We start from the raw sequence: 17,552 nt of genomic DNA, 5'->3' as shown, positions 1-17,552 counted from the left end.
TGGGGGACAGATACCAGAATAGGTACGGAAAATAGATTGTTCCACAAAGCCAACAAAAAGGCAGGCATAGCTAGGACCCATACGGGTGCCCATAGCTACACCTTTAGTTTGGAGGAAGTGGAAGGAGCCAAAGGAGAAATTATTAAGAGTAAGGACTAATTCTGCTAGACGGAGCAGAGTGGATCCACTAGGAATAGGGTTCCCCTGGTACCCATTTCACGTACATCTGCTCTCACTCCATCCTCCCGCCACCCCACTAGGAATAGGGTTCCCCTGGACCTCACCTATCACCCCACCAGCCTCCGGGTCCAACATATTATTCTCCGTAACTTCCGCCACCTCCAACGGGATCCCACCACTAAGTACATCTTTCCCTCCCCCCCTCTCTGCATTCCGCAGGGATCGCTCCCTACGCAACTCCCTTGTCCATTCGTCCCCCCCATCCCTCCCCACTGATCTCCCTCCTGGCACTTATCCGTGTAAGCGGAACAAGTGCTACACATGCCCTTACACTTCCTCCCTTACCACCATTCAGGGCCCCAAACAATCCTTCCAGGTGAGGCAACACTTCACCTGTGAGTCGGCTGGGGTGATATACTGCGTCCGGTGCTCCCGATGTGGCCTTTTATATATTGGCGAGACCCGACGCAGACTGGGAGACCGCTTTGCTGAACACCTATGCTCTGTCCGCCAGAGAAAGCAGGATCTCCCAGTGGCCACACATTTTAATTCCACATCCCATTCCCATTCTGACATGTCTATCCACGGCCTCCTCTACTGTAAAGATGAAGCCACACTCAGGTTGGAGGAACAACACCTTATATTCCGTCTGGGTAGCCTCCAACCTGATGGCATGAACATCGACTTCTCTAACTTCCGCTAATGCCCCACCTCCCCCTCGTACGTCATCTGTTACTTATTTTTATACACACATTCTTTCTCTCACTCTCCTTTTTCTCCCTCTGTCCCTCTGAATATACCCCTTGCCCATCCTCTGGGTCCCCCCCCCCCCCTTGTCTTTCTTCCCGGACCTCCTGTCCCATGACCCTCTCGTATACCTTTTGCCTATCACTTGTCCAGCTCTTGGCTCCATCCCTCCCCCACCTGTTTTCTCCTATCATTTTGGATCTCCCCCTCCCCCTCCAACTTTCAAATCCCTTACTCACTCTTCCTTCAGTTAGTCCTGACGAAGGGTCTCGGCCTGAAACGTTGACTGCAGCTCTTCTTACAGATGCTGCCTGGCCTGCTGCATTCACCAGCAACTTTTATGTGTGTTGCTTGAATTTCCAGCATCTGCAGAATTCCTGTTGTTCTCAGTGAAAAAAGTTGGCTTACATTTATGCTACCAATATCTCTCATAATTTTGTATACCTCTATCAAATCCCCGCTCATCTTTTACAGGCTTAGAACCATAGAACCATAGAACACTACAGCACAGAAAATATGCCATTTGGCCCTTCTAGTCTGTGCCGAAACTTTATTCCACTAGTCCGATTGACTTATACCCAGTCCATAACCTTCCAGACCTCTCCCATCCATGTATCTATCCAATTTATTCTTAAAACTTGAGAGTGATCCCGCATTTACCACGTCAGATGGCAGCTCGTTCCACACTCCCACCACTCTCTGAGTGAAGAAGTTCCCCCTAAACCTTTCCCCTTTCACCCTAAAGCCATGTCCTCTCGTATTTATCTCTCCTAATCTTAAGTGGAAAGAGCCTATTCACATTTACTCTGTCTGTACCTCTCATTATTTTGTATACCTCTATCAAATCGCTCCTCATTCTTCTACGCTCCAAGGAATAAAGTCCTAACCTGTTCAATCTTTCCCTGTAACTCAACTCCTGAAGACCCAGCAACATCCTAGTAAGTCTTCCCTGCACCCTTTCAATCTTACTGATATCCTTCCTAAGTTAAGTGACCAGAACTGCACGCAATACTGAAAATTTGGCCTCACCAATGTCTTTTACAGCCTCACCATAACATCCCAACTCCTATACAGTACTCAATACATTGATTTACGAATGCCAGGATGCCAAAGGCCTTCTTTACCACCCTGTCTACCTTTGACGCCACTTTCAGGGAATTATGTATCTGAACTCCCAGATCCCTTCAATCCTGCGCACTTCTCAGTGCCCTACCATTTACTGTTTATGTCCTACCTTGACTTTGTCCTTCCAAAATGCAACACTACACACTTGTCTGCATTAAATTCCATCTGCCATCCAGTTGGTTCAGATCCCTCTGCAGCTTTGAAAGCCTTCCTCGCTGTCCACAATGCCTCCAATGTTAGTGTCATCAGCAAACTTGCTGATCCAATTTGCCACATTATCATCCAGATCATTGATACAGACAACAAAGGTCCCAGCACAGATCCCTGAGGCACACCACTAGTCACAGGCCTCCAGTCTGATGAGCAATCATCCACTACCACTCTCTGTCTTCTCCCACACAGCCAATTTCGAATCCAGTTTACAACCTCTCCATGGATACCTAGTGTCTGAACCTTCTGAGCTAACCTCCCATGTGGGACCTTGTCAAAGGGCTCACTAAAGTCCATGTAGACAATATCCACAGCCTTTCCTTCATCTACTTTCTTGGTAACCTCCTCGAAAAACTCTACAAGATTTTTTAAACACGATCTACCATGCACAAAGCCATGCTGACTATCCATAATCAGCCCTTGGCTGTCCAAATACTTGTATATCCGATCTCTCAGAACACCTTCCAATAATTTACCTACTACTGATGTCAGGTTCACCGGCCTGTAATTACCTGGTTTACTTTTGGAGCCTTTTTTAAACAACGGAACAGCATGAGCTACCCTCCAATCCTCCAGCACCGCACCCGTGGCTAAGGACATTTTAAATATTTCTGCCAGGGCCCCTGCAATTTCTACACTAGTCTCTCTCAAGGTCCGAGGAAATATCACATCAGGCCCGGGGGATTTATCTACCTTTACTTGCTGTAAGGCAGCAAGCACCTCCTCTTCTTTAATCTCTATATGTTCCATGACACTACTGCTTGTTTCCCTTCCTTCCATATACGCTATGCCAGTTTCCTGAGTAAATACTGATGCAAAAAAACTGTTAAAGATCTCCCCCATCTCGTGACGCTCCACATATAGACAACCAGTCTGATCTTCTAGGGGACCAATTTTGTTCCTTTTTTTTCTAGGGAATGAAGTCCTAACCTACACAACTTTTGTCTATAACTCAGTTCCTCAAGTTCTGGCAACACCCTTGTAAATTTTCTCTGCACTCTTTCAATCTTATTGACACCTTTTCTGTAAGTAGGTGACCAGAACTACATATTATACTTCAAATTAGGCTTCAACAACATCTTATACAACTTCAACATAACATCACAATTCCTGTACTCAATACTTTGACTTATGAAGGCTAATGTGTCAAACCTTTCTTTATGACCCTCTATACTTGTGATGCCATTTTTAAGAAAATCTGGATCTGTATTCCCAGGTCCTTCTGTTGTACCACACCCTTCAGTGCCCTTCCACTTACTGTGTAAGTCCTACTCTGGCTTGTCCTCCCAAAGTGTAACAGCTCATACTTACCTGCATTAAATTCCATCTGCCATTTTGCAACCCATTTTTCCAGTTGGTTCAGGTCCCATTGCAAGCTTGGATAGTCTTCCCTGCCCTCCACTACACCCTCAATCTTGGTGTCATCTGCAAATTTGCTGATCCACTTTACCACATTATCATCCAGATATATGAAGATGATAAACAACGCCAAACCCAGCACCAACCCCTGTGGCACACCACTAGTTAAGACCTCCATTTAGAGAGGCAACTATCTACTACCACTCTCTGGCTTCTCCCACATAGCTAACGTCTCATCCAATTTACTACCTCATCTTGAATGCCAAGTGACTGAATGTTCTTGACCAATCTTCCATGCAGGACCTTGTCAAAGGCCTTGCTAAAGTCCATGTAGACAACATCCATTGTCTTGCCTTCATCAATTTTCCTGGTAACTTCCTCAAAAAAATGTATAAAATTGGTTAGATTTGCTCTGTTGACTATCCTGAATCAGTCTCTGTCTATACAAATACTTATATTTCCAGTCGCCTAGAATACCTTCCAATAACTGAAAATCCAATAACTTACTCTGATGTGGTGAGTGTAACAGTCTTTGCCAAAAAAGATAGTGTTTAATCATCTATGGCAAAGCTAAAGCTGATGGGCACCATGGGAAAATCACTCCATTTATACATTGCATAACAAAGATTGTAGTTTTTGAATCGCCCGAGCTGCTCACATCATCACAAAAGTTCCAGTGGCAGCATCCTTGGACCAAACACCTTTAGCTTCTTCATTAAAGACCTCCTTGCCATCGTAAGAGCAGAAGAGGAGATGTTTGTTGATGATTATGCAGTGTTCACTTCTATTTACAGCTGCTCAACACATGTATTAGCTTATGCATGTATGGAGCTAGACTTATATCAAGAACACTATTCACACTTGGAATGAGAAGTGGTAGATAGCACTCATGTCAAATTATATCAAGCAATAAAGAATTGCACCATGTTAATATTTGAGGAGAAATTGAGGCGGATTAAACATCATTTCATATTTTCTGAACAGGAAAGTTGATGACTTAAACATACTGAGTGAAGCTATTGAGTTGTCTAAAAGGGTCTTGCTTCAGGATCCACGCCAGCTGGCTTCACAACTCCTCGGTCGCCTTCAGCAGATCGTTACAGAAGATAAACCAGTAGCTCCAGGTACAGATGATGGTGGGGCGGGGGGGGGGGGGGACAACATTAAGTCAAGTCAAGTTTATTGTCATTTAACTATATACATCTATATAATGTAAATAACCATATAATATATTTAGAAACAAGAAAACTTTTCTCTGAAACAGGGTGTAAAGCATAATAGTATACAGTACATAACACGATAACTTATGAAGGTAGGGATAAAATCTACACATGAATCACACATAAATAACAAACTAAAGTGCATAAATTAAATATTATAGTGTATGGATCAGGCTAACCAGTGACTTCGAATGCGAGCGGCAGTGAGTTCAGAAGCCTAATGGCTTAAGGGAAGAAGCTGTTTCCCATCCTGACCATTTTTGTTTTTATGTATCATAGTCTCCTACCTGATGGTGGAAAGTCAGAGAGGATGCTGGATGGATGGGTGGGACCCCTAATAAAACTCAGGGCCCTGCGTGCACAGTGCTCCAGTACGTCCTCTTACCAGTGAGTTATTTAATGAAGGTGCCCAGACTATAGTATCGAGTAGGAATCCAAACTCACAAAGATAGACAAGGATATATAATAATAAACGTGATAGGAAAATTGAATTGTGCAGTCATTCTATTCCAAACTCTGGGAGAAGAGGTTTCACTGCTTTGTACAGTGAATTTTGGTAAGGCTTTTGGGAGTTGAAAAGCTTACCTGGTGACTAACTGAGATAAACATGTTGGATGATGTGATATTGAGTGTGTCCCTTGTCTGTTCTGAGTTATTGTTGCTGGCTGGGATGGCAGCACAGATGGTACATCCAGAGCCAAGGGTTCTCAACCTTTTTCATGCTATGGACCTCTACCATCAACCGAGGGCTCCATGGACCCCAGGTTGGGAACCCCTGAATCAGACAGACAGTCTTCTGCAAGGAATGGGAGAGAGCCAAGTGAGTTTGCCTTCCTGAATGTTATTCTGTGAGTCCTTCTGTCAGGTAAGTGCGGTCAAGTGTCAATGAGGATGATGAGAACAAAAATTGTGGAAAACAAATGAGGAAAAGTGCTGAAGAGAAGGGAGTGCTTCATCACAGTGTACATTACCCATTACCTAGTCACTGAGAGTGTGTTAACCCATTCCAACATAACACAACTCCTAAAAATGAGTGGTTGATCAGTGGTAAATTCCTGGCCTAGGATCTGAATCCACCCTCAAAGATATCTTCACAAGGCAGTTCCTCAACCTGATGATATTCATCATTAAGGACCCTCACCCCCAGAACATGCCCTCTTCTTATTACTACCATCAGGGAGGAGATACAGGAGCCTAAAGCCCCACACTCAATGTCTTAGGAATAGCTTCTTTCCCCTTGCCATTGGATTTCTGAACAGTCCATGAACACTACCTCATTGTTCTTGTTTTGCACTATTTATTTATTTTGTATTGTAGCTTTCAGTAGTTTTCTATGTCTTGCACTATACCGCTGGCACAAAATGAAAAAAAATTCATTATGTAAAGTATGTCACACAAACCAATCTTCCATCCTTGGACTCACTTCACACCGCATGCTGTCAGAGCGGTGCTGCCAGGATAATCAATGACACGACCCACCCAGCCAACAGACTTTTCATCCCTCTTCCCTCCGGGAGAAGGTTCAGGAGCTTGAAGACTCATACGGCCAGATTTTGGAACAGCTTCTTTCCAACTGTGATAAGACTGCTGAACGGATCCTGACGTGGATCTGGGCCATACCCTCCAAATATCCGGACCTGCCTCTTGGATATTTTGCACTACCTTACTTTCCCTTTGCTATTTTCTATTTTTGATTTATAATTTAAATTTTTAATATTTACTATCGATTTATACTCTGGGGGCACGAAGAGCAGAATCAAATATCACTGTGATGATTGTATCAATTGTTAGGCGACAATAAAGTATAAAGTCAGTGAAAATAAACCTGATTCTGATTCTGTTTGCCAGAACACAAATGACGTAAGTTGTGAAATAACTAAGAAACAAGGAATGAAAGTAAATTTGGGAAAACGTCTTGAAAATAAGAATTGATTAGTGGGAGTGTCAGGGTGAATTATCTCGTAGGAACAATATTTACCCCTGGGAGGAATTGTTACAATCAATTATTACAGACTTCATAGAAATTGCATAGATTTGAAGGGGGCCTAATAGCCCTAACTTCTTAGTTTGATTCCAATTTTAGACAGGTGAGGAGTTTTAAAACAAAAATTTAACTATTAACTTTACTTTTATTCTCTTAATAAATCTTGTAAAATGTGCAAAACTCTATTACACCTTCAAGTATATTTATGTCTGTATCTTAAATTATAATTTTTAAACGAGATTTGCATTACTACTTCTTCAGATGACCCAAGAAAATACCCCTATCTTCTGCGTCTGCTGAGTCAGTGTCAAAGATCTTCAATCCCTTTCCTTGTGCCTTCATTTACCTGCCTATTGCCCCCAGGTGGTTTGATGTACAAGACATTGACGGGTAAGACAAAATGAAACCTGAGACCGTAACACAACAATCTGCTGTAAAATATAAAGCAAAGCATTGCAGCAATATATACTGAAAAATCTTCCTCCATAGATAGCTCCTCACCTGCTGGGTGTTTCCAGCGCTTTCTGAGTATTCTCTTTATGGTTCAGGGGAAGCATAAGTCCCAATAAACTGACATGCAACCTACTCGTCTTTTCTGCGAAGCACAAAGTACTTGTTCTGCTTTATTTGTCACTATATTGCCTTAGATGTGCAATTTCAGGACTATATTCTTCAGCCACCTTTACATCTACGAATGTGAATGTGGTCATTATTAAGCTAGGAGCAAGGAACGCAAAGCAATATTGGAGCTATACTCAACTTGCATCTTATCAGTTATTATACGTTAATAATTAATTTGACTTTTATCCTCCTTGACCTGACGAATCTTTCATAAGGTCATAGTGAAAGAGCACTATAGATCTGAAACAGGCTCTACAGCCCATCTTGTCGGAGCCGATCTGTAATTCTGCTTAGTCCCATCGACTTGCATCTAGCTTATAACCCTCCATTGCCCTCCAATCCATGTACTTATCCCAATTTCTTTTAAATTTTGCAGTTGGACACACATCTCGCACTGACAACTTATGCCACACTTGCATCACCCTCCAAATGAAGGAGTTCCCCCTCATGTCCTCTTAAACATTTAGCCTTTCACCCTTAACCCATGACCTCTAGTTGTAGTTTCACCTATCCCCAGTGGAAAATACCTGCTTGCATTTACCCTATCTGTACTCCTCAGAATTTTGGATACCTCTATCAAATCTCCCCTCATTCTCCTACCCTCCAGGGAATAAAGTTCTAACCTATTCAACCTTTCCCTATAATTCAGGTCCTCAAGTCCCAACAAAAGCCTTGTAAATTTGCTCCACGCTCTAACAGTCTTATTGATATCTTTCCTGTTAGTAGATGGCCAGACTACACACAAACTCCCAAATTAGACCTCACCAACGTCTTGTACAACGTCAACATAACATCTCAGTATCTGTACTCAATACTTTGACTTATGAAGGCAAATGTATGAAAAGTTCTCTACCTGTGATATCCCTTTCAAGGAATTATGGATCTGTTTTCCCAGATCCCGATGTTCACTGAATTCCATAGTACCGTACTGTTCATCGTCCAAGCCCTACCATGGTTTGTCTTCCCAAAACGCAACACCTCACATTTCTACACTTATACCATTTGCGTGCATTTGAACAATATCCTTCTAAACCTTTTCTTATTCATGCATCTGTTCAAGTGTCTTTTAACAATTGAAAATGTACTTGCCTCAACCACTTCCTCTGGCAGCTTCTGCCATATTACCCATCAACTTCTGTGTAACAAAGACTTTGCCCCTCAGGTTCCTACTAAATTTCTCCCCCCCCCCCCCCCACCACCTTAAACTTATGCCCTTCAGCATTGGATTGCCCATCCCCTGGGAAAATAACTTGCATATTCACCCTATTTATGCGCCTCAAGGTTTTGTACACGTCCATAAGATTACCTCTCAGTCTCCCATGCTCAAAGGACCAAAGTCTGAGCATGCTCAACTCTCCTTATAACCCAGTTCCTCAAGTCATGGCCACATCCTTGTAAAACTCCTCTGCAGAGTGGCCAAAGCTGAACACAATACTTCAAGTATGGCCTCATCAATGTATCGTACAACTCATTTCTTGGTGTATGAGAGGGGATGGATGCTACACAGAATGTCAACAAGACCAAGGTCCTTTACCAGCCTACTCCCACTGCACCTGCGACACTAAGGGTTCACAATGAGACCAGAAGGCTTGGATCACGTCCCATGTCTTTAGGGCCACCTCTTGGTGAGGGCAGGCATCGATGATAAAATTCATCACGTCCTTCCGTGCACCAACACGGTCTTTGCTTGTAGAAAAGTATATTTGAAAATCAAAACCTCAGTTTTAGCACAAGAATCATTGTCATGTAGGCTGTAATGATCCATGCCCATTTCTGACATGTGTATTACCTGCCGCAGGCACCTAAAGGCACTAAAAGAAATGCCCAACACTCCCTACAAAACCTTCCAAATTAATTGAAAAGAAAATATGGGAGGCATAATTTTAAAGTGATTGGAGGGAAGTATAGGGGGATGTCAGAGGCGTTTTTTTTTACACAGACTGTGGTGAGTGCATGAAAGGCACTGCCTGTGATGGTGGTAGATACTCTTAGCACATGGATGATAGAAAAATGGAACACTATGTGGGAAGGAAGGGTTAGATTGATCTTAGGGTAGGTTATAAGATTGGCACAACATCATGGGCTGAAGAAGGACCTGTACTGTGCTGTAATGTTCAATGAAAAGTGAAGCAATGCCAGTATTCTCTCCCAGGGCAACATGTCCAGCAGATAAACCCTTGTGACTCACAGCTGCCTGAATACGCCTGTACCATGATGTGAAATTTAAGTATATTTGAATTTTGAAATCAATTGAAGAGTTTATCCATCTGGAGTTAGACCTACAAGATGGCTGGCTTTATTAACGCATTATCTTTCTTCCTGAGTGTTATAGACTGTTTATTAAAAGAGTGAATGGGGTGATTTAATAGTTACCCATTCCAATCACACAGGTCACACTGACAGGATTACAGCTGTAACAGGTTTCCAGAAAGGTCTTCAAGCTATCACTGCATCTCGGGATAGGACACTGAAAGTATGGGACCTGACCAGTGGCAAAGTTCTGCATACGGTTCATGGAGTTGGCAAAAACATAGACTCCATTACTATGTGCAGGCAAAATACACTGGCTGCAGTTACCGAGAACAACTCTCTCCAAGTCTGGGATATCCATTCCGGAAAGCAGATATTTACAACCAGTAGCTCTCTAGATCCTCCTATAGTAAGATCAGCTTTGGATGGACAACATTTGCTGGCCTTTTATGATGGAAGCCATTCTGTTAAGGTAAGAAGTTTTTGTAGCTACTGTAAAAGCAAAACCAGAAGTAACATTTCAGAGGTTACAACTGCAAACCTTGAATTAATTGGTATTAGATTTTCACAAGTTCATTTGAGAAAAATATGTTATATCTAAACTGCCAGTTGGATTGAGATAAATTCAGTATGACTTGTTCCAATGTAAATCACTCTTGTAAACAACCACAGCTCCTTGGCTCTATCATGCATAAATCTACTGGTAGGAATTGGAAAAGATGGTGAACTTTGGCCTATGAGGCTGCATTACAGGTATGCACAAGCCTGATTTAAATTGGTTGGCATGGTAATGTGGCCATTAGTTTCATGTTATTACAGTACCAGAATCCCAGGTTCACTTCCCACCTCAGTCTGTAAGGAGTTTGTATGTTTGACTCATGACCATATGGGTTTCTTCTGCATGCTCCAGTTTCCTCCCCTGTTCAGAAGATGTGCAGGTTAGTTGGTTAATTGGTCACATGGGTACAACTGGGTAGCACGGTCACGTTGGGTTGGATGGGCCTGTTAGCATGCTGCATCTCTAAAGCTAAACATGAAATGGGCAAATATGATCCTAGCCAAATCTCACATGTAGGGAAAATGGGTCCTGTTTTGTCCCATTTTACAGCTGGGTCACCTAACGTAGAATGCTGGCATGGGCACAGAGTGGGTACCTCAGAGAATGGCAATAATTTCAACAATGGAAGATACATTCTTGAGAGAAATTCATAGGAATAGAAAAGAGAGTTACGTTCTGGCGTGACAACATTGAATTCACAACAGCAGTGTAAACTTCAGTGCCTTTCATAGAGGATCAAGTGAACAGCTATCGGTAGCCATAGAAATTCAGGTTACTACATAAAAATGAGATTTAAACATCACGTTAAATTTCTATGTGTTGCTGCCAATTATATATCTGTTTGTATTGAAGATTCCTAGGCAGCTGGCATCAGTGAGAAGTGACAACACAAGCAGGAGGGTAGACTCCTTAACCCATGGAGCCTGTTTCTTCAATCAGTTGCATTATGACTGATTCGTATCTTAATTCCACCTACCATCTGCTCTTAATTTTGCTGTCGCCACAGCTTTTCCACCATGGGAGTCAATTTTGTTTGATTTCAGTTGATATCAAGCTCTAGACATCATTAGACACACAAGAGACTGCAAATGCTGGAATCTGGAGCCACAGACAATCTGCTGCAAGAACCTAGTGAGTCAAGTAGCATCTGTGAGGACTCTCTCCACTCTCAGTCCTCGTGCAAGGTTTTAATTCCTTTCCTCCCAAACTGCTGCTCACCCACAGGGTTCCTCCAACAGGCTGTTAGTGAGGCCGTTGTTGATAAGGTGGTCATTCAACTCTGGTGTCATTATACATTAAAGTGTATAGTAACTTGTTGAAGATTGAATTGGAGATTTAGTTTGAAAGTCAGTGAAATACTCGCGTGATGAGTTAAACTGCTGATCATTCCTTCCTACAGTGAATATAGTTAATGTTTTGGCTCTGTCGTTATTTCTTATAACTTAGCAGTAAATACATTTGTTTGCTCTTAAATTAACCCCTGGCTCATTAAGACAAAATCCCATGGCATTACAGGAAAGATACTGACATGGACAGAGTTATGGTCGACAGGCAGGAGGCAGTGAGTGCGAATAAAAGAGGCCTTTTCTGGTTGGCTACCAGTGACTAGTGGTGTTTCTCAGGCATCAGAATTGGGACCAGTACTTTTCACATTGTTTCTCGATGATTTAAATGATGGAGTTGGTGCCTTAGTGGCAAACTTTGCAGATGATACGAAGATAGGTAGTGGGATTAAAATGGGTGGCCACTGGGAGATCTTGCTTCTTCTGGCGGATGGAGTGTGTGTGCTTGGCGGAGTGGTCTCCCAATCTATGTCAGGTCTCACCGATATAAAGGAGGCCACACCAGGAGCGATCCCTGCGGAAAGCAGAAAGTTGGGGGAGAGGGAAAGATGTGCTTTGTGGTGGGATCCCATTGGACATGGTGGAAGTTATGGAGAATTATGTGCTGGACGCAGAGGCTGGTGGGATGGTAGGTGAAGACAAGAGGAACCCGGTCCATGGTAAGGTGGTGTGAGGATGGGGTGAGAGCAGACGTGTGGGAAATGGAAGAGATATGATTGAGAGCACTGTTGATGATGGAGGAAATTTACAGGTTGAGTCTGTGATAAAGAAGGCAAATGCAATGTTGGCATTCATTTCAAGGGGAATAGAATATAAAAACGAGGAGATAATGCTGAAGCTTTATTAGACATTAGTCAGGCCACACTTACAGTATCGTCAACAGTTTTGGGCCCCACGTCTCACAAAGGATGTGTTGTCATTGAAGAGAGTCCAGAGGAAATGCACAAGGATGATTTCGGGAATGAAGGAGTTAACGTATGAGAAGCATTTGACAGCTTTGGGGCCCTCAACCGCATCTCTTCCATTTCACGCACGTCTGCTCTCACCCCAATGAATCTGTGGAATGTTCTGCCACAGACAGCTGTGGCAGCCAAGACCATGGGTATGTTTAAAGTGGAAATTGATAGTTTCCTGATTGATCAGGGCATCGAAGGTTATGGGGAGAAGGCAGGTGTAGGGGTTGAGTGGGATCCAGGATCAGCCATGATAGAATGGCAGAGAAGACTTGATGAGTTGAATGGCCTAATTCTGCTTCTGTGTCTCATGGTCTAAGTCAACTCAACAGAGAACACATTTTGCTACTGACTAAGGCAGATCCAAAACTGAAAATGACCAAATAAAGAAATGTTTGTGATTTCAGATTTTTGACCTGTCTAATTGCTGCACACTGCTACACCAAGTGGACCTATCACCGGAGAATGACCCCATACACAAGGATCACACTGTTTTGGTATCTGAGAACTCATTGAATGATCAAATTCTTTTTGCCTATCGGTTAGTATTCACCCTACACACTCTCTTAACTGGATTACACCTTGTGTATTTTCATGCATTGTCTTGAATATATAAATATGTGAAAATAATGGAAAGGAAAAAAATACTTGCTGCATATCAGGCCTGGAACAACATAGTACTGATTCTTTAATTTGGTTAATTGCTTTTTTATTGTCATGTGTACTGAGATACAGTGAAAGACATGGCTTTGCATGAATGTCAATACAGATAATTGCATCACGTCAGTACATCAAAGTTCAAAGTAAATTTTATTATCAGATACATATATGTTGCCACATACGACCCTGAGATTCTTTTTCCTGCTGGTATACTCAGCAAATCTACAGAATAGTAACTACAACAAGATCAGTGAAAGATCAAGTACAGCATAGAAGACAACAAACTGTGCAAATGCAATATAAATAAATAGCAATAAATAACATGAGTGTCCTTAAAGTGAGGTCGTGCTATCATCTTAATTGATGAGTGTAGTTATCCCCTATTGTTCAAGGGAGTACAAGGGAAAAACAATAACAAAATGCAGAATAAAGTGTTACATTTCGTAAACACAAAATAATCTGCAGATGCTGTGACCAAAGCAACACTTACAGTACGCTGGATGAACTCAGCAGGTCGGGCAGCATCAGTGGAAACAATGAGTCGACGTTTCGGGCCAGAACCCTTCGTCAGGACTTCCCAGTCGTCACATGCATCCTTGTTCCTTTGTTTAACGCAAGGATGCATGTGACGACTGCGAAGTCCTGACAAAGGGTTCTGGCCGGAAACGTCGACTCATCGTTTCCACTGATGCTGCCCGACCTACTGAGTTCATCCAGCGTACTGAAAGTGTTACATTTACAGAGAAGGTACAGCACAGGGAGCTAATAAACTGTAAGGCCATGACAAGGTAGATTGTGAGGTCAAGAGTTCATCTTATACAAAAGGATCATTCAACAGTCTTATAATTATGGGACAGAAACTGTCCTTGTGCATGGTGGTACGTGTTTTCAGACTTCTTAAAATCTTATGCCTAATAGAAGAGGGGTGAAAGTGTTACAGCATGTGCAATTGGGAGAGAAGAAAGAGTATTTTCTTGAACGATAAACCACTCTAAAACCTCATGCTGAAGATGATTTAAGTTACAGAGTAATGTATGTTCCAGCCAGAAATTTGTCTTGGTTCCTGCTGAAGGAATCAGCAGTTACCTTCTGAACTGATAATCTATCTGAATATTTTTTGGGAAAATAACTGCTTAATATTTAACACCGGCCTGGATATCTATTCCAGACTTGTCCCTCTCGTCCTCTCTGACCTATTCAGCTGAAGTGCCTGGTCCATGTAAACAAAATCTGTTCCGTCATTACTTGTTGAACCTCCATGAAATTACCTCAGAGCCATAGATATCCATCAGCAAGCTGAACAGAGAATTAATGTCATGTTTTCTGCTGGGTTGCCTTTTGTGTCCAGTGCTCCTGTTGTGGCCTCCTCTACACTGGTAAGACCCGTCGTAAACTTGGGATCTGCTTCTTCGAGCACTTCCACTCCAACCACCAAAAGCGGAACTTTCTGGTGGCCAAATATTTTTATTCCAATTCCCATTTCCATTCCAACGTATCGGTCCATGGCTTTCCCTTGTGCTACAATGAGGCTATCCTCAGGGTGGAGGAGCAACTGGGTATTCCATCTGGGTAGCATCCAACATGATGGCATGAATATCGATTCCTCTTTCCTGTAAAAAAAGAATCCTTTCCCCTCCTCTCTATTTCTATTCCCCACTCAGGCCTTTTACCTCTTCTCACCTGCATATCACCTCCCCCCGGTTCCTCCTTCTTCCCTTTCTCCTATGGTCCACTCTCCACCCCTGTTAGATTTCTTCCTCTCCAGCACTTTACCTTTCCCACTCACCTGTCATTCTCTTGCTATCCTTCTTACCCTCCCCTCACCCTTCTGGTTTGGCATCTTCCCCCTTCCTTTCCAGTCTTGAGGAAGAGTCTTGGCCCGAAACGTCAGCTGTTTCTTTTCATTTCCATAGGTGCTGCCTGACTTGCTGAGTTCACTTTGTGTGTGTTTCTTTGGATTTCCAGTATCTTATGTTACTCTTATTCCACTCTTAGGTTTGTATTTCAACAATGCCATGATCACCAAACACACTGTCCTCCTTAACTGTGACTAAGGATGTTACATTTTAACAATGTAGTCATTAGAAGATTGAGAGGGGATCTTATTGAAACGTATAAAATCCTAAAGGGATCGGACAGGCTAGATGCAGGAAGATTGTTCCCAATGTTGGGGAAGTCCAGAACGAGGAGTCACAGTTTAAGGATAAAGGGGAAGCCTTTTAGGAGCAAGATGAGGAAAAACTTCTTCACACAGAGAGTGGTGAATCTGTGGAATTCTCTGCCACAGGAAACAGTTGAGGCCAGTTCATTGGCTATATTTAAGAGGGAGTTAGATATAGTCCTTGTGGCTAAAGGGATCAGGGGGTATGGAGAGAAGGCAGGTACAGGGTTCAGAGTTGGATGATCAGCCATGATCATACTGAATGGCGGTGCAGGCTCGAAGGGCCGAATGGCCTACTCCTGCACCTATTTTCTATGTTTCTATTATTTACATCAAATCACATGAACCTGATTTTTATCTATAATGCATTGTTTCCTAAGTAAACAGTAAATACAAAATGACAATTAAATGCTAATTAACAAATGGAATAAAATTTAGTTAATTTCTACAGATTAGATGTGGAAATATCCTTCAATAGATTGGAGTAATCTAATACATATTTGCTCCTTTTTCTTCCCTAAATTGGCTTAATCAACAATAAATATAGTCATCTGAAGAATAATTTTACTACATATTCGATTAAAATATTTAATCATGGGCTGTAAATTTTAGTTAATTCTACATATGTCACGTGACTGGTAACAATGAGTATCATTTGAGTCAGGTTTTGTAAAAACAAACTAACATTTATTAAACTCTGATCAACAATAGTGAAAAATATTTAAACGACTAATTTGACCGGAAGTTAACTGCTATACGGCAACTCTGGAACAGTTCTTAAAAGGGTAAATGCGAAAACGGTTCTTAAAGTGGTAAATTCGAGCACAGTTCTTAGAATGGTAAATTCGAAAGTCCAAGGTATTTATACAGTCAATTAGGAGAGACTTTCCTGAAGTAAAGAATTCCTTGAAGACGTCACATTACTGCTGATCCCAGCCGGAACCTGCCTTGTCCGCAGGAATCACAACGACAGAAATAAAACGGTTTAAAGGAACTGACCTTTCCCTCTGGCAAATAGACACTGCACTATCCTTCCTACTTTAGCAGGGGATATCTTAGTTGCAGGTCACTTTTACTTGAACGAAGATTCAATAAAGGTCGATCCTCTCCAAAACCGCCAAACAATATCAGCTTTACTCGACTTGGCGAATTCCTGTATTTTGGTAAGGTCTTCATTCTCCAATACTACTTACAATAGAAAGTAGAACTGCACTTTAAAACTAACTGCCTCACCAGGGGTCTCCCTTTTATATACCAGTTGAAAATAGGTCATCATGTGACCTCATTGGCAGGAAAATTACATCATGTGACCTCCGCAAGACCATTACATCATCCTCATAAGACAGTCACAAAATATCCATGAAGTATGTAACACATAGTATTTCCAAAGAGTTAAGTTGTCCACATTGCTATCCAGATTGTCCCATCATCTGTCCATGGAATTTAACAGTGGGTTTTCTTAAAAGTGCTTCAGTATTATCTCCTAATTTACTTTTTTGATTGGTTTAATTACAGAATAATTAATAAGCAGGGTGGCACAGTAGCGTAGTGTTTAGCGTAATACAATTATGGTGCCAGTGATCTGGGCTCAATGCCGCCACTCCCTGTAAGGAGTTTGAATGTTATCTCTGTAACCATGTGGGTTTTCTTCAGTTACCTTCCACACTCCAAAGGTGAATGGCTAAGTAGGTTAACAGGGAACATGGGTGTAATTGGACAGCACAGGCTAGTTGGGCCAGAAGTGCCTGTTACTGTGCTCTATCTCTAGATAAAAATAAAATCCACCAAAGAAATCCACTTAATTAAAAAATCCAATATTCAAATTTAGGTGATGCTCTAACTTTATTCCTATTAGGTAAGCTGATCTGTTGATTCTAATTAATTGAGTTACTATAGTCTATTGATCAGCAATCAGACGATTGGCCGAATTACCACAGTTAAATTTAGACTTGAACACCTTAATCACTCTTAATTGACCTGCTGGAATAGCCGCTAGATAGAATTCGGTTATCTCGTGGGGTTTTGAAATTTGAGCACGCTGAACATGACATTGTGAAGGAAGATTTGCTCCATACATTCACTGTGGCAAAATCATTTCTCCCTTCCAATGTTATGTGATGAACAAGTCACTGCTGTCTCTAACTCCAGTCGCAATAGTCTTACTTGCTAATGGATTTGGT

At 42.0% G+C, this 17,552-nt stretch overlaps 1 protein-coding gene across 1 annotated transcript in view; it reads left to right on the top strand.

The window, feature by feature from the left end:
- Positions 1–17,552, top strand: part of LOC140197201 (uncharacterized) — a 121,553-nt gene that overhangs the window by 55,246 nt on the left and 48,755 nt on the right. Inside the window, exons 18-21 of the mRNA XM_072257124.1 lie at positions 4,606–4,745; positions 7,087–7,215; positions 9,837–10,168; positions 12,959–13,092. Coding sequence (XP_072113225.1) covers positions 4,606–4,745; positions 7,087–7,215; positions 9,837–10,168; positions 12,959–13,092 — 735 coding nt within the window. The remainder of the gene's footprint in view (positions 1–4,605; positions 4,746–7,086; positions 7,216–9,836; positions 10,169–12,958; positions 13,093–17,552) is intronic.

The sequence above is a fragment of the Mobula birostris genome, chromosome 5, assembly GCF_030028105.1.
Source record: "Mobula birostris isolate sMobBir1 chromosome 5, sMobBir1.hap1, whole genome shotgun sequence".
Taxonomy (NCBI): Eukaryota; Metazoa; Chordata; class Chondrichthyes; order Myliobatiformes; family Myliobatidae; genus Mobula; species Mobula birostris.
This window is presented reverse-complemented; position numbering and strand designations above follow the sequence as displayed.